Consider the following 22,799-nt stretch of genomic DNA (forward strand, 5'->3'; position numbering starts at 1 on the left):
ATGAAAAAAAATCAGCACCAGGTGGTATAATCTCTTCTATCCCGCTGCAGTCCCCAAAGGATTAAGCACTTTGAAACTGGTGAACGAAGAGGGCTTAAAGCACTGCAGTGTTTAGTATGGGTTTTCCCTCCCCCCAACCCCCTATCCTGAGTCCTCTTCCCTTTGCCCTGATACCAGTCTTTTCGCCGTAGAGGGAGAAAGTCAGATCTGAAGCATTGGCGAAGAGTTGAAGAGATTGTAGCCATGTGGTAGGATAATTTTTAGTGTCCTGTTGTTTTGGGTATTTATTCTCTTCCTATCACTGTGGCCCCAAATTTCACAACTCTGTCTGCTTTTCCCCTAGCCTGCCTCGCCCCATGGGATACTACCAGTAGAAACGAGCTCTTCACCATCTGCCCGGCTTACATTTTGATTTGCCCACAATGAATAACTCTTCTCAAGGTGATTTATATGCTGTCTCAGATGCCGTTCATTTTCCAGAGATGTGAAGTCGATGCTCAGAGATTTATGATCTTGGGGAAAGAATGTTATGGAAGAAAAGAGGAAAGTCTTTTCTCACACATACTTCGGGCTCTGCCTGAATTAATCAATGAGTTCTTGGATCCCTTTTGCAATGTGGATTGAGTTTTGTAGATGGATTATGGGGTGCGGTGCAGGGGCTGCCTCTGTACTATATTATAATTGTAAATTTAAAATTTTTTGGTAATGCTGATAGATGAGCAGCTCAGCAGAATGGAGATGGTATGTGTGAATGAAATTGTCTAAGTTCTGATAAAGATTTTACCCCCTCTGGATATAGGACTCAAACAACCGCCCCTCTGATACTTGAACTTACCTTACCAGCAGCTGTCTGGCTGTCCATCCTGTCCCCAGTCACCCCAGCACCAAAGCTCTCCTTGCCCCTGCAGATATTAGAGCAGCAGGGGCCAAGCAGGCAGGCTTTGTGAGGTGACAGGTGCAGTCACATGTCATGTGACACCCTGTCACGACCATCTTCTTTCTCCTCTGAGGACAACTCATAGCCATCACTTCCCCAAAGCCCCGGGTCCCTTTTCTCTGCCATTCACCATCTGCAGCCAGCTAATGAGACATCGGACTGTCCTATGTCATTTGTGTCTCCCTTTATTAGCTACAGTAATCCCGGCAAATGACCTCATCACAAATAAGTATAAGAAGATGGGCAGAAATACAGCCATTTGGAGGAAAAGGAAACCATAACTTTTTTGGAAATGAAATTAAACCTAACTGAGAACAGTGTATCTATCCTTAAAGCCATGGAAATGTCCTTCAGATTGCCCCAAATCTCTCTTCACATTTTCCTTGATCTCATCAGAATTGCTTTCCTTGAAAAAGAATATGTATAGAACTTGATTGTTTTATAGTTAAAGTAATACTGCAAGAGTATCAGATCTTCCTACAGCAAATGTGTAGTATTTAATCCACATTCTGAGTTTGAAAGAGCTTTGTGGGTTACTCTGGAAATGCACCTACACCATGAATGACATTCTTCTTTGGAAAATGTGTTTCAGATCCCAAATATCTTCTTTTCAATGGCTTGTGTACTAAAATGCAGGGCCAGTTTGTAGTTCTGTCTTTAAAAAAAAAACATGTAATTTGGGGAGAAAACAACTCCTTAGGGGAGTGTGAGGTTTTCTTATAGTGACTGAAACCAATTTCCTGCACTGAAGTGAGAAAAGAAATGCAAGCAAGAGAAAGGGACTATTTTTATGTTTACATGCCTTTTAATTTCATTATGATGCATTTTTAGAGCTAAAAACCTTATTTAGAATGGGATCTTACATAGAAATTCCCAGAATGAGGAAACAGCTTTCTGTTTTAGATGCTGCTCTGTGAGATCAGTGGTTCTTCACTAGGTGAGTAGAAAAGTGGGGACAGATGTCATAACAATTCCTTCCTGAGCCTCAACAGAAGACCTTTATAAGCATCAGAGTGCCCACCTCACAAAAGCAAGCTTTTTGTTTATATTTTTTTAGAACACAGATTCCTTAAAGAAGCAATCAGTAGAACATAAGATACAAAACAATAACAAAGACAGTGAGAGATCCTCTTTCAGGTAGCTTGGCTCTTGAGATGAGTAAAAAGGTGTTTCAAAGCTACAGGGGTATTTTGGAGAGGTGAGGTTAAATGATTGCATTTCTAGATCATAGGAATGAAGCTGACATTCTCTTTCTTCTCTTGGATATTCTGGTCTAGAGTAGATGTCAGTTTAAGCTGTCCCTCGATGCGGGGGTTAGAATGATGTCTCTAGGGTTCCAGCTGTGGAGGCTCACAGAGTCGGTTGGACCCCAGCTCTTGGACTTACTGTCTGTGAGAACGTGGGCATGCGAATTATCAATGGTAATGATCGTAGTAATTTCCTGATGGAAATGTGATGAGAACTCGATGAGACGGTGTATTGTCATTGTTCATCTTGGTGCCTGGCACATAGTAGGTACTCAGTAGTCAGAGTCTTATTCAAATAGTCTTTGACCTGCCTCTCTTACCCCAGTCTGTAGATAGGAAGTTGGTTGAGGAAGCCCTATGAGCATTTGTTGTTAAGCTCTTCTGGGTTCCTCACGCGAGATTCATTTCTCTTATGTAGTCTTCCAAAAGAGTATTCTGGGTGTAAATGATGACAAATGTATATATTTATATGGTGGGGCCTGATTCACAAAGGGCTTTCATTAATAACTTACTCAAACTGGGCTTCTCCAGGTAGAGCTGATTTAAGCATTATCAAGGCAGTTTTGTTGCAAGGTAGGTGTCTTGCCTGGCTTCTCTCTGAGGAAGTCCTAAAATCACCCAGCCAGCTGGCAGGGTGGGCCCAATCCAGTGGGCATCTCTAAGGCAGGCTGCCCAGCTGGGCTGATTTGCACAGCACACCCCAGCTTTGCCCACAAGAGGAAGTCTGGAGTATAGAGACATAAAGAAAATATCAGGTAGGTTGTATTAGTTTCCTGTTGCTGCTGTAGCAAATGGCCACAAACTCAGCCTAAAAGACACAAATTTATCCTCCTATAGTTCTGTAGATTAGAAGTGTTATGCAGGTCTCGGTGGGCTAAAATCCAGGTGTCAGCAGAACGGCATTCCTTTCTGGAGGCTCTGGGGTGAATCCATTTCCTTGGCTTTTCCAGCTTCTGGAGGCTGCCTGCATTCCTTGGCTTGTGGCCCCTTCCTCCATCTTCAGGGCTAGGAACCTTGCATCTCTTTGACTCTGCTTCCATAGTCCTGTCTCCCTGTGATTTCTCTCTTCTGCCTTCCTCTTCCACTTTTAAGGATCCTTGTGGTAACACTGGGCCCACCCAGATAATCTAGGACAGTCTCCCTACTTTAAGCTGATTAGCACCCTTAATTCTCCATTGCCATATAGCCTAACCCAGTCACCGTCCTGGGGATTAGGACCGCACATCTTTGGGCTATTATTCAGCCTACACAGCAAGTGAGTTGGTTGGCAATCACAAAGACGTTAGATAAACCATGAAAGTAAAAGTGGGATGGACCTCCGACTTGAAAGAGAGCCAGTGGTTCCATTGCTCCCTTGGAGGAAAGCAGTCAGCTCAGCTGGATGCGTTGTCGGGAGGAAAGTAACTGGCTGTGGCTTTTGTCCATAGTGAAACTTTGCCAAACTGACTCTTCCCAGCCTGCTGCTGCTCCTCACCCCTCCATCCCCTCTGCTGCCCCCAAGAGGCTCAGTATTAAGCCAGACGTGACCCATGAGGTTGTCTCTGACAGTTCACACAGTTCATATCTTGGCACTGGGAGGAGGAGGACCTGAAAAATTTTTGCAGCGTAATTGTCACGTAACCACAGCATAGGACTTGTAGGAAGTCAGAAGTAAAAGTCCACTCTTTCTTCCTTCCAGCATACCTCCTACAAGGAGCTACTGTATCTCTTCTGGGGAGTCTGTTTGCGTAGCAAACATATATACTTTAAACAGTTTTTACAACAGTGGAATCACACTATAGATAATGTGGCTCTTTAGTTTACAATAGACTTTAGGTATATTGTTTGCATTCCTTATAACAGCCACAAAGCGTTCAACTCTGGGTGTATCATAACTCGTGGAATCATGTACCGTAATTTATTTAACCAGTCTCCATGAGAGACTTGTAGATAGTCCAGTTTTCTTTTACAGGTAGTGCTCGACATATATTTGGCACACTAAAGCACGTGTCTTATAGGGAAACTGTCTAGCAGTGGAATTCAGGCAACATATGTGGGAATTTAAAATTTTGCAAAGTATTACCAAATTGCCCTCCGAGATTGAGCCAAATTTATACTCTCGGCAATGTGTGAGGGCTGCTGTTTCCTGTTTTTTGCCATTAGGAATGAATATCAAGGTCCTATTTTCTTACCAGTGCTTTTTTGTTTGTTTGTTTTGTTTTGCGGTACGCGGGCCTCTCACTGTTGTGGCCTCTCCCGTTGCGGAGCAACAGGCTCCGATGCGCAGGCTCAGCGGCCATGGCTCACAGGCCCAGCCGCTCTGCGGCATGTGGGATCTTCCCGGACCGGGGCACGAACCCGTGTCCTCTGCATCGGCAGGCGGACTCTCAACCACTGCGCCACCAGGGAAGCCCTTACCAGTGCTTTTTAAGAAGAAAAATGGTATCTTGTTTAATTTCTATTTTTATGATTATGAATGAAGTTGAGAATATGCTTCGTGTATTTATTAGCTCTTTGTATTTCTCTTGTTTTCAATGTCTTGTTCACAGCCTTTGCACATCTTCCCATTCAGTTGGACTTTCTAATTAATGTTTTATAAGAATTCTTTTTATATTAAGCCAATTAGTCCTTCATAGTATGAGGAAAATATTTTGTCCTCCTCTTGGGTGTACTTTCCCCATGGAGGAGCCCTTTGCTTGAATTGGTTTGAGTCAGATTCTCCTTACTTACATCCTTTCAAATGAATTTTGTGTGTTGCTGTCTAGGGCTGCCCACTGAGATGAGCCACGGTGTTGCTGTGTTTGTGGTGGCTGTTTTATAGGGAGGTATCACACTGTGGGAACATACATGAGCTGATATGTACACCCATCCTTCCTGGAAACATCATCGGCATGAATCAAGCATCCTCTCATTGAGAGCGTTGGTTCTCCTACCCTCAGCTTCTCCCTCAGGCAGATGTCAAAATGTGTAGTGACTCATTCTCTGGTGGTTCTGGTTTGGGCACTCTGTCTCCATCTAGGGTCTAATGTTGCTGGGTTTTAAGGCAGTTTTAATCAGGATACTTATCAAGTTGAAAAAAAAAAAAACCCAATAGTTTTATTTCTCAAAAATGAAGTACTTAATGTCAGAAGTTAAATTGTTTTTTAGTTTTAAAGACATTGGATTATAGCATGGTAAAATATTCAGTTAAATATCACCTACCATGGGATATTTTCAAACTCACGAGAGGGATGTGTTTCATTATCACCCTTTATAAATGGGATGAAGATTTATCGTTCAGGAACAGAGCATTTTTCAAATGTCTAGCCAGGTGACAGAAAGCCTAGCTTTGAGAGTCATCACAGGACTGCGTTATGCTGGAGAAATGGAAATTCTGTGCATCAGAATGATCTAAAAAAGGAAGAGACAATTTAATACTTAAAAGAGTGTGGGTCCTACCTGAGACACTCATACCTTAAAATTTACTGTGCTCTTTTTGTGCTACATATGATAATCCCACAGTTTAAAAAAAATAATTTCATTGAAGTATGGTTGATTTACAATGTTAATTTCTGCTGTACAGCAAAGTGATTCAGTTATACATATACATATTCTTTTTCATATTCTTTTCCATTATGATTTAGCATAGGATGTTGAATATAGTTCCCTGTGCTGTACAGTAGGACCTTGTTGTTTATCCATTCTGTATATCAATATAGTAGTTTGCATCTGCTAATCCCAAACTCCCAATCCTTCCCTCTCCCACCCTCCTCCCCCTTGGCAACCACAAGTCTGTTCTCTATGTCTGTGAGTCTGTTTCATAGATAAGTTCATTTATGTCATATCTTAGATTCCACATATAAGTGATATCATATGGTATTTGTCTTTCTGTGTCTGACTTACTTCACTGAGTATGATCATCTCTAGGTCCATCCCTGTTGCTGCAAATGACATCATTTCATTCTTTTTTAGGGCTGAGTAGTGTTCCACTAGTAGTGTTCTACCACATCTTCTTTATCCATTCATCTGTCAGTGGACATTTAGGTTGTTTCCATGTCTTGGCTGTTGTAAATAGTGCTGCTGTGAACATTGGGGTGCGTGTATCTTTTCGAAATATGGTTTTAAACCCACGGGTCTGATCATTAATAGTGCTCACTACACAGTGTTTTCATTACCCTGGGATGATTACAGCTGTCTCACACATTTCCCCTTGACGTTTTCATTGAATAAAGCATTTGAGAGTGGGGCAAAGCAGAGTATGATGCTGTGATGATTTTTAATGTAGAAGACATAGTAAGCCTCATCTGGATTTTATGGCCGTGAATAATATGAAAAAAAAAATTGCTGCAATTACCCTCCTAGATCCCGAGTATCAATTCCCATTTGAATAAAAGTACAGGGAAAACTTCTTTTAATATCCGCTATCACAGTGGCTAGAAAAATGGTTACACATGATGCAAATTAAAAAGCAGAGAAGATGCCAGCTATTTGAGCCAAAATGTATTGAGTGGGATTTAGAGATTGTAGCTTTAATGGAGCCTTATTGGTGCTTCCTCATTGTAGAATTAAGAGTGGTTTTCTTTCTGGTTTATTTCTTTTTTCTACAAGACACTAGATAGAGCCTGTTTTCTCTGAGATGCTGTTCCCTAAGTTTGTTAGTTTTTCCTGAAATCAAGACATGAGAGACAAATACCAGAGAGTTTTTAAGAGAAGTGAAGAATCTAAACTTGTCCAAGCTTGGGGTTGTTTCTAAAATTCCTAGCTTTTGATCTTCCTGTGGTACTAAATCATTGGATCTTCTGAGAGCCAGAAATTCCCAAAGGGGGTAGCAATACAGAAACTCTACCCCTTGAAGTGAAATGGCGTAGATTTCCCTGATTTTGGTCCTTGAAGGCTGGGATGCGTCTGTGTGTGTATTGATATGTGCCTGGCACACAGGAGTCCCCTGTGAATGACGTCCCTGGTGGCCTGGACAGAGCGTTATCTGCAGAACAGTTTTAATGGGCTTTGCCTTTTCCATTATTCATGATGCAATCCCTTTTTGCCTGCAAAGAACAGTAAATACCTCTTGCTTCCAATGACTTGTAAATCAAAACTATTCTGTGTGGCTTTCCGGGTGGCGCAGTGGTTGAGAATCCGCCTGCCAATGCAGGGGACGTGGGTTCGAGCCCTGGTCTGGGAAGATCCCACATACCATGGAGCAACTAAGCCCGTGCGCCACAACTACTGAGCCTGCGCTTTAGAGCCCGTGAGCCACAACTACTGAGCCTGCATGCCACAACTACTGAAGCCCGTGCACCTAGAGCCTACACTGCGCAACAAGAAAGCCACCACGGTTAGAAGCCCGCGCACGGCAATGAAGAGTAGCCCCCGCTTGCTGCAACTAGAGGAAGACCACGCGTAGCAATGAAGACCCAATGTAGCCCCCCACAAAAAATAAATAAATAAAAACAAAAAAAGTTTATAGCTTTCTGATCCTGTTTTTGGGCCATCAAGTGAAATTTCCAGAGCCTGGTCTAATGTTGAGACATACAATTTCCTTCTTCAACTTATGCCTACACAAGATTTTGATAGAAGTTGTCCATTTGTCCATGTTTGATTCCCATGTCCACACTGGGCACTCAGGATTGGGTTTGGGGAATCGGAAGAGGCCAGTGACACATTTCCTGCTATGGCCTGGGATCATTAGAGCAGTGGTTTCTCAAGTGCTGGCATGTATCCCAATCACCTGGGGGGCTTGGTAACACTCAGGTTCTCCAGGGGGAGGGGAGGAGGTGGGCTGGAAGGCTACAGTGGGCGTAGAGTTTCATTTCTGCAAGATGAAAAAGTTCCAGGAATCTGTTGCCCAGCAATGTGAATAGAGTTGATACTACTGAACTGTACACTTAAAAATAGTTAAGGTGTTAGAAAAAAAAAGTAATTGAATATGAAGTGATTTGTCATAATTCATGGAACCACGCACTAAGGCCTGTACATTGCACCACATATAAATTCTATTTTGATTCAAAAATAAACATCAAAACACAAACATAACACAGGTCTGGGCCCCCGTCCCCACAAACGTAACACAGGTCGGGAAGTCTGAGCCTGGGATGGGGCCCAGACTTTGCATTTCTGTCAAGTTCCCAGCGATGCTGAGGCTGCAGGTTCGGGACCATGTGTTAGGCCTGATCCCGAGCTTCCCCCTGCTCCATTCTGCATCCCCTCCTTGCTTTGCATCCTTTTTCCCTGTACCTGTCTCTAAGTATGAGCCCATGACTGCATAATGTGTGGAGGAAGCAAGGTGGTCTAGCAATTAGTGGCATCAAGTGTAGACTCTGAAAGGACCACTAAGGGGGTGCCATCGACTTTAGTCTCCTTGTGTTTATTTTCTGAATAGAGGCATTCACCATCTGCAGAATCAGAAAAAATCTATCACCCAGCACAAAACATAAATCATTAACAACTGTGGATATAGAAAGCCAGAATTCTGTTCTTGATGCGCATCCATGGTTACAAAAGAAGCAAATCACAGGGGGACCCCCCCACCCCCCGCCGATATATCATTCTGTCGTCTTTTTGTTTCTTCGGTGAAGGTGCTTGTAAAATGGTTCATCTGTGGTTCAGTAGGAATTTTAGAGTTTTAAAATGATCTGTTCTCACTGAGCTTTTTATTGCCAAAATGTTAGGAAAAGATAGGCAAGGCAGTAACCTGTGAGCGACCCTGGCGAGGCTTCCATGTGGGGTGTTAGAGGAGGGGGAGGGATTTCCTTTGCCCCGGGATCATCAGAAGCTGCATCAGGGCATGGGTGCTCTTTCTGCAGAGAAATCACAAATGGTGGGAGGCATGGAAATGAGTTGGGGGGACATTCAAAGTGTAGAACTTGGGACTTCCCTGGTGGCGCAGTGGTTAAGACTCCGCGCTCCCAATGCAGGGGACCTGGGTTCCATCCCTGGTCAGGAAACTAGATCCCACACACGTGCTGCAACTAAGAGTTCGCATGCTGCAACTAAGCAGCCTGCGAGCCGCAACTAAGGAGCCCACAAGCCGCAACTAAGACCCAGTGCAACCGAATAAGTAAATATTAAAATAAAATAAAATAAAGTGTAGAACTTGTGCGATGATGAAAATATTTTCTTTGCCAACTGACCAATATGGTAGCCACCAGCCGCCTGTGGCTGCTCAGTACTTACAGTGTGGCTGGTTAAATTGTATTTCATTTTAATTAGTTTAAATAGCTACTTGTGGCTGGTGGCTACCGCGCCGGGCAGGGTAAGTCTAGGCTGTAGGAGGATTAGGCGAATAGCAGGAGGGGATGTGACCACAGGGGTCTGGGGGACGAAAGCCCGAAATGGTGGGCTGAGTGAGTGGATCGTTTTCTCTGGGCGATGGGATGAAGACTTGAAGACTTTGAACAGAGAAGCGGATGTTTTGGGAAGAACATTTAGCTATACCCACTTTAGGTATAGCTAAATGAAGACTTGAAGACTTTGAACAGAGAAGCGGATGTTTTGGGAAGAACATTCTAGTGGTGCAATATGAAACAGAGCATAAGAGGAAGGGTCTGCAGCAGATGAGAATCTGGGAAGTGTTCGGATCCTATAAGATGTGCCCGAGGCCCAGCGTGTGATGGCAGAGATGGGAGAGGGAAGGGATGTGTAAGCGGGTGGGTGTTGGGGTGCTGGGGCACTGGGAAGGTGTCTGTGAAGCTGCAGGCCTCAAACCTGGGTGACAAGGAGGATGGTGAGTGAAACAGAGAAGGCGGGGTGCTGCAGGGGCCCATTGAGGTGTGCAACATGAGATGCTAACGGCTCTTTCTTGCGTCTGAATCTCCTGAGCTGTCTCCTCTGTGGCTCCATTTGCTCCCTCCAGAGCTTGCTTCTTCCTTCTGAACTGCCTGCCACCGCCTTGCTGCTCCCCCGTGGCTCTTGCGGTGCTCACTGTTGACCCTGCAACTGGGAGCCCACACCAGCCACTGTCCACACAGAGGCTGCAGGCCCAGGGGGACCCAGGCCGTGTCCTACGCCGTCTGTGCTCCTCTCCTGTGCCTCACACAGAGCCTGATGGGTCTGTTTGTGCACGCTGTTCTCCCTCACGCTGAACCAGAATGGTTCTCAGTGCCCGTCACCCCTGCAACAGTCACATCGTGGCTTAATTAACAGGCCATTCCTTGGGGCCTGGGTTATATTCTTCAGCCCCTTAGTGATCGTCCGTAGTTGCTCACTTCCAAAGGGGAAAGCCAAGTGTGTATTTACTCATTCGAGGAATATGTCAGTGTCAAGTCCTATCTTTGTTGATAGAGACACAACAGTGAACAAAACACAGCCTGGTTCTCGTGAGCTGACCTTCTCCAGGGGACAGAGGTGATCAATCGGCATATAATACGATCAGTGCCAGGAGTGAAGGAGCAGCTGGAGGGGGGCATGATGGGGAAGGTGGGGAGGACGGTCAGGTGACACCTGAGTAGAGATCTGAGTGAAGGGAGGGAGGAAGCCATGCAGAAATCCAGGGGGAAAAGAGTGGTAACAGCAGGTGCAAAGGCCCTGAGGTAGACGTGCACTTCATGTGTTCTAGGAACAGAAAGTGGCTGGCGGGGCCTGAGGAGGGTGTGGGAGGGATGCGGTGGGAAGGAAGGTAAGAGAAGCAGTGGGGCGAGATCACATGGGGTCTCCTGGTCCCCAATAAGAACTTTGATTCTGAAGGAAGTGGGGAGTGTTTTGAGCATGAGTTAGAGAGGATCTGCGTTATGACTGCTGGTTGCTGTGAGGAGACCGAGGCCATAGAGCGGGTGTGGCAGACTTGCTGGGAAGCTGTTGCAGTAAATAAGTGAGAGCTGACGGTGGCCTGTGCCAGGGAGTGGAGGTTGTGAGAGTAATTGGATTGTGGATGCAATTGGCAGGGTTTGCTGGGGGCTGTGGTGTGGGTGGAATGTGAGGAAGACTGGAGTCAGGGGTGGTGCTGAGGCTTTTGGCCAAGTGGCTGGAAAAATGAAGTTGCCATTTCCTGAGACAGAGGACCACGTATTGGAGGTGTGAGTTGCAAGGTGTGTTTTGGATATATTATGTTTAATATGCCTATTAGGTAGTGTGTTAATTTTCTATTGCTGCTGTAACAAATTATCACAGACTTGTTGGTTCAAAACAGCGCAAACTGATCGTATTACAGTTCTGTTGGTCAGAAGTCCGACATAGGTCTCATGGAGCTAAAATCGAGGTTTTTCTTGGAGGCTCTAGGGGAGACTCAAATTCCTTGCCTTTTCCAGCTGTCAGAGGCTGCCTACTTTCTTTGGCTTGTGGCTCCTTCCTCCATCTTCAAAGCCAGCAATGCTGCATGTCCGACCAGTTTCCACGAGTACATCTCCTCTTCTGACCACAGCCAGGAAAGAGTCTCGAATTTTTGGGATTTCTGTGATTCTGTTGGATCCATCTGGATAACCCAGGATACTTGCCCTGATTCCAGGCTTTAATCACATCTGTAAAGCCACTTTTTCATGTAAAGTAACATATTCACAGGTTCCAGGGATTAGGACCTGGGCGTGTCTGGGAGTCCATTGTTCTGCCTAATAGCTTGGGGGTGTGGATAGACAGTTGGACACACAAAGCTGGAAGTCAGGGGAGAAGGCTGAACTTGAGATATAAACTTAGAAGCCATCAGTGTACAAATGGTTTAAAGCCACGGCATCAATCACATGGGCTTTCCAAGGGAGTGAGTCTAGTCCTAAGGGCAAAGCCACATACAGTCTGGTCTGAGCCAAACCTCCCTGTCACATCACTCTGGTTGGAAGGGCCCCGCCCTTCTCTGCCGCCCTAAGTGCTGCTCCTTGGTGAGACTCAGGCCCAGTCTGGCTCTGCACACGTCACCTTCCTTCTGGCCTTGTTTGACTTTGCATCATGTGTCCTTTTATTTTTTTTTAATTTTCAAATAACAGCTTTATTGAAATATAATTCACATGCCATGTCAATTCACCTATTTGAAGTGTGCCATCCTATGGATTTGAGGATGCTCCCAGCTATGTACCACCAGCACTACAGTCAGCTTTAGGATATTTTCATCACCCCAAAAGGAACCTTACCTCTTAGCTGTCACCTCAAATCCCCCCGTCCTTCCGTCCCCCACCAACCACTAATGTACTTTCTGTCCCTGTAGATTGGCCTGTTCTGGGCATCTCATATAAGTGGGATCATGTCATATGTGGTCTTCTGTGACTGGCTGGCCTTCTTATTTTAAATATGGATTTTGTCTTGCACGCTCCAGTTTTCCCAATTTTTCTTTAGTTTTATTCATTCAGTCCTTAAAATTTTTTTTTTTAACCGAGCAGCTATTATAAAACCAGGCTTTGTGTTGGGATTCTAGAAATGAAAGCCTGAGTAAGACAGGCTTGCCATCATCACGGAGCTCTGAGGTGGGTAAGCTGACAACGCCATGGCTGTCACTTTCCCCTCCTGAGCTCCCGGCTGGTGTTGCTGCTGGATCAGGGCATTCTTCCTCCCAGATCCTGGAGGAGGCTTCTAATCCACATTGACCCAGAGCCCTAAGCAGCCAGCCCCGATCATCAGTGTTCCTGTACCAAAAGAGAGCTGACTGTCCTGCTCTGATGGGAAGGCAGGTAGATGGGCAGTTGCATAAATGCAGTTGGGTAAGTGCCGAGCTGGGCACGGACAGGGTGCTTAGGGATTCCTGGTTAGGATGGAGGCATCGCCTCTGCCCCTGTGAAGCATGGTTGAACTAAGTGTCGAATGATGAGTTGGGAACTTACCAGTCCCACCCAGGGATGGAGAAAGAAAGGTCCTCCAAAAGATCCCCGCTGGTTGAATGCAGAGACCGTGGCTTAAGACCGCATCCTTCTGTCTTCAGTATCTCACGCGGTGCTTTGAGTTCGAGGCAGCTGGTGCAATGGTAACTCGTTCAGGCCTGGTGACTGCTTACCCTTCAGCCCACCCCAAGGAGGTGGGGGTTCCTTTTATGTCCTGAACCACCGCTTTTCCTCTTATCAGAGGCCAGGAAGGCTAGGACGGGTCTCAGAGAATTTCTTCCCTACCTTTCCTGGGTAGCCTTGGATGACAGGCACCCCCGTCCTGTCACTCCCTGCAGACCATAGCAGGTCTCCTGAGGCCAGGGGATGGCCTGCACTGTCCGATTCACTGTCCTGGCTACTGTGTGTTTGTCCCATGTGGTTCCCGGATCTGCATGTGACTCTAGGCTGAGATTTGTTGGAGGATGGATTTCTATGAATCCCTTTCTGCTGCAGCCCCAGATCCAGGAAGTGATGCTACCTCATGGTCAGGGCCATGGACTATTTGGGGGGCCTGGACCTTTGCAGCCCCAGAACCCTCGGTGTCATCATTGCTGAGGAGGGCCTGGGAGACAGCATGGGAAGCATCCTGCAGCTTCCAGAAGGATGCTGCCGGGATGGGAACGAGCACAAGCAGGGGTGATGGGCACTTCAACTGTGGTTTCTAGATCCCCGGGGCCGCAGGTCCACCATGTGCCCATGAGGATGCTGCAGCCTCACGAGGGCGGCAGGCTTTTGCTCAGTGTTCCCTCTGCACCCACTTCCCGTGCCCTGACTTCCCCGGGCCTCTCAGCAGCCCTCCAGGGGGTGGGTGGTACCATCTCCACTTCACAGGTGAGGAGACTGCCTGCCAGGTGGAAGGTGGCAGGTTCAGGGTTTATGTCCAGGGCCGTCTCTCTGCAGCCACCACGCAGAGCTCTCCCTGGATGCTTTGCTGCCTTGCAGAGCTGTGGTGATGCATCCTCTTTCTTCTCCTTCTCGTGATCTTTATCCCCATCCTCAGGGTCTTCCTGTGAGTTGGGAAGCGTGACCCGTGCTGCTGGTGCCACCCAGGGCTAGGGCACGGTGGGCGTGCCCCTTCACCCTGCAGAGCTTTGCTGAGCCCTCGGCCCGGCTGTGATTTCAGTGCTGGGCTGGGCTGGAAAGGGCTGGACTTCTGCTGATGGAAAAAAGGCCATAAAGCACTGGATGCGGCGCTGGCACATTGCCTGACCCACCACGCTGGCACCCTCCCCGTGATTCCCGGTGCCCACATGCCAGGGCCAGGGGTCCTGCTGATGTGCTTGCAGAACCTCAACTGCAAAATAATCACCTCCCTCTTTGTTTGCAGCTGCTGCTTCGTTTTTCCTTTGCGGTGCTTTCTTGCGGTTTCCTTTGCTCCTTCGCAATTCCTTTCTTTTCTGCTTTCATTTAAAATGATTTTCAAGTAGACACATGGATGCTGGAAAAGGGCTGGCGATTCTCCTCCCTCTGAATGCTTACCTCACGTGTCTTGAAAGGAACGCTTTTTAAACCTTCTTGGTGTGATGTTCCCGATGACCTTGGCTGATGACGAATGTACCCCCCGCTCCACACCCCTCCCCAGAAGCAACTTCCTTCTGCCTTCCAGGATGTCTTTGATTTAAAATTAACCTTTCTGCAGGTCGGCCCCTTTGCTCAGGACAAGCATCTGTCCTTGCAGTCTGTGAGAGCCAAGTGTGGTAAATGTGTATGTATGTGTGGGTAGAGCCAGAAAGCCAGCACATCCACTGGGAGGCGGCAGAAGGATTATGATGGCAGTGGCAGCCAACTCAGTGCCCCCCAGATGGCAGCTGGGACGAGCAGGCTGCGTGGACATGCTTGTACTTGAACCTGTCGAGGATAAGAGCCAACTTCTCCGTCAGGTCCCCCCAACCTCGCCACAGTGGCCTCATTGCACCTACCTCCAAATGGCCAGATAAGGTCCCCTAACTAAGGGGGTGGCCTCCGAGGCCCAGTCGGTGGCCTGGCTTCGACGTGGCTCCACAGAGAGGACAGTACATGTGAGAAGCCTTCAGCTGCCGCCCTGCATCAGGGCCGAAGGCCGTCAGCCGTCAGCCGGACCAGACACCATCCGAAGACGTGTGGCTGACTGCAGCCCTCTGGCATGACTTGTGACCAGAGACAAGCATCCATCCGTTCCGACCGAGAGCCCTTCCACCGAGCAAGGATGGCCTACTTTTGGGGAATTAGAGAGACTCTTCTGGAGGAGAAACCCCGCCTGTGCTGAGCGTGGGGAGAACAGTAGGTCCCCAGGAGCAGCCACTGCACGTTCAGAGGACAAACTTCACGTCTGTGTCTGTCCTCGGGAGATAATTGTCCCAAGCGCGTGGTAGGGAGGGCCGTGCACTTGACAGTCACAGGGTAGACGTTTCCTATTGGGGAATGAGGGCCAGAAATTACTGGTGGAATTTGCTGGACGTCTGGCTGTCTTTGGGGGCTCCAGGCTCTGCTGATGCTTGCTGACTTGAGCCCCAAGTTGGACCGGCTCCTCGGATCCAGCTGTGCCAGTTCTCGTGACCTTGGGCTGTCAGGCGGGGCTTCTTAGGATTTACTGATAAAATGTTACTGATATGAAGATGTGCTCTGAGGACCAAGTAATGGTTGTGATAACTTGGTTAAATACACTGTGACTATTGAGATGAAAAAATGACTAGAAATTAAAGAGACAGTAATACCATTTATCATTAGAACCAAAAAAAAAATTGGTTTGGTCGTTGGTCCGTGGGTACTTGTACCTCTTAGACACTCAGACCCTCTTGCTTTTCTTCCAGTATTCACTGGATTTCCTTTTTTTTTGTCCCCTTGGTCTGTCTCCATGTACCCACCCTCCCAGTCTCTCTGACCCCCTAAGCTCTGTCCATGTTCCACGTTCCTATTTTTCCTAAAACCTCTTATTTTCTGGAAGACCAGCTTCTCTTGACTTTTATCCCCTGGTCAGCAAAAGCAGACTCGCCCTGGTGGCCGCGATTGCATGTCATTGCACGTTCTGTGTAGTTGTGGGCTTGAGAAGCACGTCACGTAAGAGGACACGTCATTTCCTGGTTACTCTTCTGCCTGCTGCTGTGATACAGACATAGCTCTCATTTGAGGGTATCTGAGGGTGGTGATGCTCTGGGTCTTCTCCCCCGCTGCCCGCTGGCCCCCAGAATACCAGAGAGTCTTCTTGACATGGCTGTGTCCCCCCCTTTTCCTGTAAGGACGATATCTGGGCTACGTTGGGTTCTTGCGTTCAATGCCAAGGTTCTTTGGGATGGCACAGCTCACCCGTGCCTCCATGCCAAGGTACCAGCGTGCAGGGAGAGATGCCAGGCTTTAAAAATGATTGAGCTGAAGTGTGTTCGCTGCCAGAGGAGAATGTTCATTCCCTAGCTGGCTTTGTATCTTGGTCCGGTAGAATTTCAGGAGGGTGGTGGCTAACATGAGCTCAGTGGATTATGTTTTTCTGCTGAAGACGTTGTTTAGTTAAGAATACCTCTTACCTGGCAGAAGATGGCTATAGGAGTCCATCCCGATCCTTGCTGGAGGAGACCCCTCACACCTGCATGTCTGGGTTTTCAGGGCTCTTTGTGGAGCTGCTCCCCACCCAACAGTGAAAAGGCTTTTTGGAAGGCTGGGTAATGCCCAGGCCTCTCTCTAATGCCTTGAGTCTCAGGGTTCAGCCCTTTAAGACATTAGGTTAAAGAGGATGTTAGTACAATAGATCCAACTGCTTATACTGACCCCAGCTGTCTGAGGGCCAGGTCTCAGTTAAGAAAGAAGGAGAGATCATTGTGAAGAGAGAAGTACACCGTCTGAGGAAGGGAAAATAGGGAGCGAGGCCTGGGAAGGGGGGTTGGGGTGGATTTGGGAGCGTGGGGGTAGAGTGAGGCCTCTGACAGGGAATTGAATGGACTCTAAAGATAAATGTCTGTTTCCTGGGTTTTTTTTTCCTGGAACTGACTCCAATTGTAATTAAATCACATATGTGTATTGAATAAAAGAGGTTGGAATTTCAGTCTTGCTTGGAATTTGCATTTGTATTGAAGAATTAAAATCTTGTGAAAAAGAAGAGACCCTAAGAATGTTCAGTGTCTCCCCTACACTGGTGTCCCCCTTGACAAGACTGCTGGACCCACATAAACCTAACTCAAGTCACGGTGTTACTTCTGGCTTTGGTCCTTGGCCCGTGGAGGAGCTGCCTCCTATCAGATAAGGAGTAGAGTTTGGTGGTAAGGCAGGGGCACGTCTGCAGGTGCTGGGACCGTCTTTGACTCAACCATTTCCCACCCTGAGAGCCCATCTCTCTTCCATGACCCTTCAGACCTTGAGACCCTGCAGACCTTGCGAGATCTGAGGTCAGCCCTGGACAGATACCCTTCTAAGAATCCATGGAGAGCAGGACCCTCTCTCCATAAAATGCCCAGACACGCAATTTGTACATGAAATGTCAAGGGTATAGGTAGGTATCTTAACGAGTGTCCATAGGGCCCAGATTAAGAATCCTTGCTTTAGGGCCCAGGTCACTGCTGAGCTACCAGGGGTGCCCCTGGACCCCAGCTGCCAGGTGGCCTTTTCCTGTCCATCACCTTTGCTTGTCCGTCCCCCCACCATTTACTAACAAGGCAAGAGTCACTGGATTGTTGTAGCACCCCATGTCCTGCGGTACTCATGTGGTAAGCAATACTGAGTCATAATTTTTTGTTTTTATTAAAAACCTCTTTTTTCCAAAGCCTGCTTCTCTTTACAACATATTCTAATCCCATTTTATCTTCAAGTTTGTGTACATTTTTACGGTTCAGGCTGGCTCATTTGCAAAGCTCTCTGGGGAACGGCAGTATTTAAAGATTCTTCTTGCTTGAGTCTTAGGAACTGTCTCAGTCTTAGGAACTGTCTCAGAAAATAAGAAAAAGCCATTTCTTATTTTCAGTTTTCTTCTGAGGTGGAGAAAGACCGTTCTGCCATCTCTGATCACCTCAGGACGGTTGTCATCACTTTACAAGCAGAAATCCATTGGTATAGGAGGGCGTGGGCATACAGGGGTACCCAGGAGAGGAGCGGAACTTGATGAGCCGGGGGGTGAGGATGTGATGAGCACGTGGGCCTGACTGTGGAAAGCAGACTTGGATCCACTGACCGTTCCGTTGTTGTGGGTTTCACATCAGAACAGCAGAATCTGCAAACCCTTGACCCTAAAAGGGAAGGTTTTCTGTCTTTAAAACTCCATCAAAGCCTGGTTCTTCGAAATCTCCATTTCTCAGAGCCCCTGCTAACCATGCATGGGTGCTTTGCGGGTGCCCACAGATTGGTGTTTACATGGCCAGTTGACCTCCTTCAGACCGACATGCCCTGTTGGGAACCCCTACCCTCCATCCACGTACCCCCATTTTGGGCCCACACCAGAGGGTGGTCTCACCTTCTGCATATGGACTTGCGTTCCAGTGTGGGTGGAATTGGGGGTGTCCTCTAAGACGTTCACTGACAACGTGATGAATGAAGCCAGCTTTATTTTTAAACCCTGATTATTTACTCAAGGTTGGATAAGAGAATTTTTGCAAGTTTTCCGAAGCTGCAGGAGACAGAATTATTGCTGGATCCTTGTTTAAGCTTAGGGCACCGTCTGCTAAGGGTCTGTGCCAGTGAGGGGATGTGTGTCAGGCTCCCCGTGGCCTTTCCTTCCTTGGCGGGACTTCAGGGTCCCAAGGAGCTCTGGTCGCCAGTCGCCTTGGAGTGAGTCAGCTTCTGAGGCCTGTGCACCAGCCTTAATTCCCCTTGCTGGAGCCAGTGTCCCTGACGGCATCACCAGACACAGGAAACGTGACGTTGATTGAAGTGGGACAAGCTGGAGGCGTTTGTGTGCACAGTAGTGTATGTTCTTCGTATGATGTGGCGGGAGCTTGCAGAAGGCGTCTTGGCTCCTGGAAATCAGGGACCAGCTGCGTTTGGTTTCCAAGGAAGGCAGACGGCAGGAGACGCTTGGTCCCTGTGGTTTGTAAGCATCTCCCTGCGAGTGTGGCAGTGGGTGGGAGGGTTGCACTGGCTTGTGAGCAGATGGGAAAATCACACTTTCAGAAGAAAGAACAATTCTTTACTTCATAAAACTTGCGTGAGCTATTGATTTGTTTAGTTTACAATCAGTGCTTTGTGAGAGCAGCTAATTTCAAGCAGGAACAATTGCACTCCAGGTGGAGCTCCTTTTCTCTCTCTTTTTTTTTTTGGTTTTTGTTTTTAATTTTTATTTTATATTGGGTACAGTTGATTAACAATGTTGTGTTAATTTCAGGGGTAAAGTGATTCAGTTATACACATACATGTATCTGTTCTTTTACAGATTCTTTTCCCATGGAGCTCCCTTTCTTGTTGAGATGTATAAGGACCTTGAAAGCTATGCCCACCCCCTTGAGTGCAGGATGGTAGCGTGATTTGCTTTCAATTGTCCTTTTTCCTGCCACACAAGATACCCAGGCCTTGCCCTCTCCTGCCCCACTGCCCTGGGTGGAGGGGATGTCTGCTAATATAGGTGACCACCCAGCACGATACTGCAAAGGAAGTAGCAGCTCCATCACCTTGGCATTGAAAGGAGTGTGTCTGAGCTCTCTGGCTTTGGTGCCAACTGACGGGAAATGCAAACTCACAGTGAATGGAGACAGCCACCCTTTAAAACTTGCCTGAAACTCAGAGGAGGGGGAAGGAGCAGGGAAGGTCAGGAGGGCAAGTATATGGGACGGTGGCCCTGCTTTAGCCCGTCAGACTCGTAACCACAGTGACCTTGGCTGCCATGGGCACTGCAACACAGGAGCTGAAGCTGGAGGAGAGGTAGGGGGCTTCCGGGCATTGATAGCAAGTGCTGGCTCCTGTCCCTCTGTCTCTGATTTCCCGGTGTGGAATCAGGGTGGCCCATGGCCCCAGACTCCCCCTCTGGTTAGTCTTCTCTGGACCATGGTGGGGGTCAGGGACCCTCAGTTATTTCAGTATATCTAGCAAAGCACCTTTCCAATGATGTCACATAACACACATGACATGAGTCTAGGGAACCAGGCACATGATGGAAACTTGACTTGTGGCTGGAGGAAAGCCCCATGGCCTTGGGAATAATTTGAGCAGTATGTCTATGGTAAATGTCCATTTCAACTGAAATTTTAAAAATGCTACCCTGGTGGAAAGAGCACCATACTTGCTCTGGAGTGTTGGTGAGGAAGGACAATTATAAACACCTTGATCGCTAAATAACTTTTGTGTTTTGGAAGTAGATGAGATGCTTCTGTCTAATGAGATTGAAAATGATCAGTTTTTGCTTGGATATTCGGGCAAGTCTGTATCCTTTTATATTAAAATGTGTGGGCTCCCGTGTTTCTCTATGTTAAGTTCATTAGTAATTACCAGTCAACAGTAATGAGAAACAATTACGTAGCGTTTTGTGTAGAGTGATTTTGCTGACATAGAAACAAGTACTATGAGAACATACCTAAATGAAGAATGGTGAATAGGATTATTTCTTTCAACAGAATTGTGAGGACAGCTGTAATTGTAGCCAGAGTTCTTGGTAGCTAGGTATTGGAAAATTATGCGCTCAGCAATCCACCTTGCATATTTTATTAACTTGCCTGCTTTCTCTGTAATTTGGAAAACTGGAATCAAGCAACTGAATGAATAAAACTTGCATCAAGGAACGTGCAGGGTCTGTTAGCCAGGTTGAAGCTTAGCATTATTATAAAATTTCAGACTTTTTCTTTACATTTTCATTTTTGCTTCCCTCCATAAATTAATGCCAGCACTGAGCCTTTTTTTTTTTTTTTTTTTTTTAACTTGCTGTAGTGATACTCACTAACGGGAATAGAAATAATTTCAGAGTAAATTTTCCCATAAATAAGGTAATGTCAGTTTCAGGGGTGTCTGACTTTTGCTTATAAACAGAAATTTACATTAGCTATAGTGCCCTGGGTTGTACAAGTTAACAGGAGAATATTATTTGGGAATAGCCTAGGTGAAGGGACTCACACTTGAATATTATAGTTAGTTTCTTAGAGGGCAGGAAGCTTTCTTGTCGGGGGAGGTGCTTAGGCTAGAAGGCTAGCTCACAGTTGAGGGGAAGATGAGAGGGCTCCTCAGGTGCTTAAAGGTAGGGCCTGCACCGCAGAGATCATCTTCTGGGCTTCCCTGGTGGCGCAGTGGTTGGGAGTCCGCCTGCCGATGTAAGGGACGCGGGTTCGTGCCCCGGTCCGGGAGGATCCCACATGCCGCGGAGCGGCTGGGCCCGTGAGCCATGGCCGCTGAGCCTGCGCGTCTGGAGCCTGTGCTCCACAGCGGGAGAGGCCACAACAGTGAGAGGCCCGCGTACCGCAAAAAAAAAAAAAAAAAGATCGTCTTCTGCCCACGGCTGGGAGGACCAGTTTATGGAGAAACTCTATCTGGGCAGGCTTGGGCTCTGTGCCCTTGCTAAGCACATGGGTTCAGTGCTGTGCTTCTAGCTTCTCAGGGCCAGGCTGGTGATTTTTACTGATGATCTCGTTTTAGCCAAACTCAGGCCCCGAATTGGTTTTGTCAGAAGATGAGAAAAGTGACACTGAAGATCAGGAAGAGACGGAAGTGGGCGTCATGGAGGATCAGCGCAGTGTAATCCTTCACCTCATTTCTCAGCTCAAACTTGGAATGGATCTGACCAAGGTAGGTGGACGTGTCCCCTGGGGCTTGTGGCCAGTCGTCTGGGTGCCTTCTGTCCCTCACAGGCTTTCCTGCTCGGGAGACTGGGGATGCAGAGTGGGGAAGGGTCAGAGCTGCGGTCAAGTATGGATGTTCTGGGGATTATTGGAAAGGATATTTTATGTAAACGATCATCCCCAGAGCATGAGCCTTGCATTTGCTTCTCTGGAGGAGCTGCAATGCTTCAAGGGCAGGGAAAGCACACAAGATGATAAGGACAATTCAAGATGGGATTTCTTTGTCTCCTGCTGTGTCCTGGAGAGGATTAAAGGTGACCTAGAGAGATGGACGTGGCGCATTGGCCACAGAGAGAAAACAGGAGGAAGGAAATGGTGTGGGAAAGAGTGAGGCTGCCTCCACCTGCACCACCACCACCCCCCCACCCCGCCTCTGGGCACCTGGCCACCTCCTGTTGCTGGCTGTCATTGGCCTTAACCCCATTGATGATCCAGACCTCGCTGCTCACGTGGAGAGCTGTGTGCCCGCTGGTTGGTAGACGCACAATAACTCTTGTTGGTGCTGCGCCCATCCCGGGAAACCTCGTAGAGAGGACCCAGCATCCTCCACGCTGGTGGCCGGGCGATGGCCCCCGTGGAGCCTTCCCTGTCTCCGGGCAGTGGCTTCGATCTGGAGGAGAGAGGGAAGGCCGCTCTGCGTGCAGCTGAGAGGTGTGTGGGCCTCGGGAGCGTTGTGGGTGGTGGGAGATGCCTGCTGTCCAGCCCACCCGGCTTCCCTTGCCCGTCCTGATGCTGTTGCCGAAAGCTTGGCTTCTTTGCACTGGTGCCGAATCGAATCTTGGAGACAGAGTTTTGGGTGAAGTAGAAAAGAATAGCTAATTTATTGCTTTGCCAGGCAAAGGGAGACACAGCGAGCTCCTGCCCCACAAAACTGTGTGTCCCAAACTGGGAGGTAAGGAATTCAAGGGCTGGGTTGCCGATAAGGATCAGGGTGTGTGCAGGGCCTGCACTCCTCCAGTCTGGCCTCAGGTGGTCTTCTCTGGAATGAAGAATGCTAACATTTTCCATTTGTTGAGGGTTTTCTTTCTGCAGAAGAGTTCAAAGATGTTGTTAATGTGTATCCCTTGAGACTGAACCAGGACCCTGCCCCAAGGCTGCACTATTGTTTCCTGACTGCTCCTCCCTTGTCTCTGCATCCCCTCCCTTCCCTGATTAGCAAGTGTTTGAAAGG

General features: G+C 47.6%; 1 protein-coding gene across 6 annotated transcripts in view; it reads left to right on the plus strand.

The window, feature by feature from the left end:
* OSBPL10 (oxysterol binding protein like 10) overlaps positions 1–22,799 on the plus strand; it is a 373,396-nt gene that overhangs the window by 316,973 nt on the left and 33,624 nt on the right. For all 6 annotated transcript variants that reach the window (XM_032647860.1, XM_032647862.1, XM_032647863.1 and 3 more), the window contains one exon: positions 21,426–21,575. In XM_032647860.1, coding sequence (XP_032503751.1) covers positions 21,426–21,575 — 150 coding nt within the window. The remainder of the gene's footprint in view (positions 1–21,425; positions 21,576–22,799) is intronic.

The sequence above is a fragment of the Phocoena sinus genome, chromosome 11 (genome assembly GCF_008692025.1).
Source record: "Phocoena sinus isolate mPhoSin1 chromosome 11, mPhoSin1.pri, whole genome shotgun sequence".
NCBI classification, from domain to species: Eukaryota; Metazoa; Chordata; class Mammalia; order Artiodactyla; family Phocoenidae; genus Phocoena; species Phocoena sinus.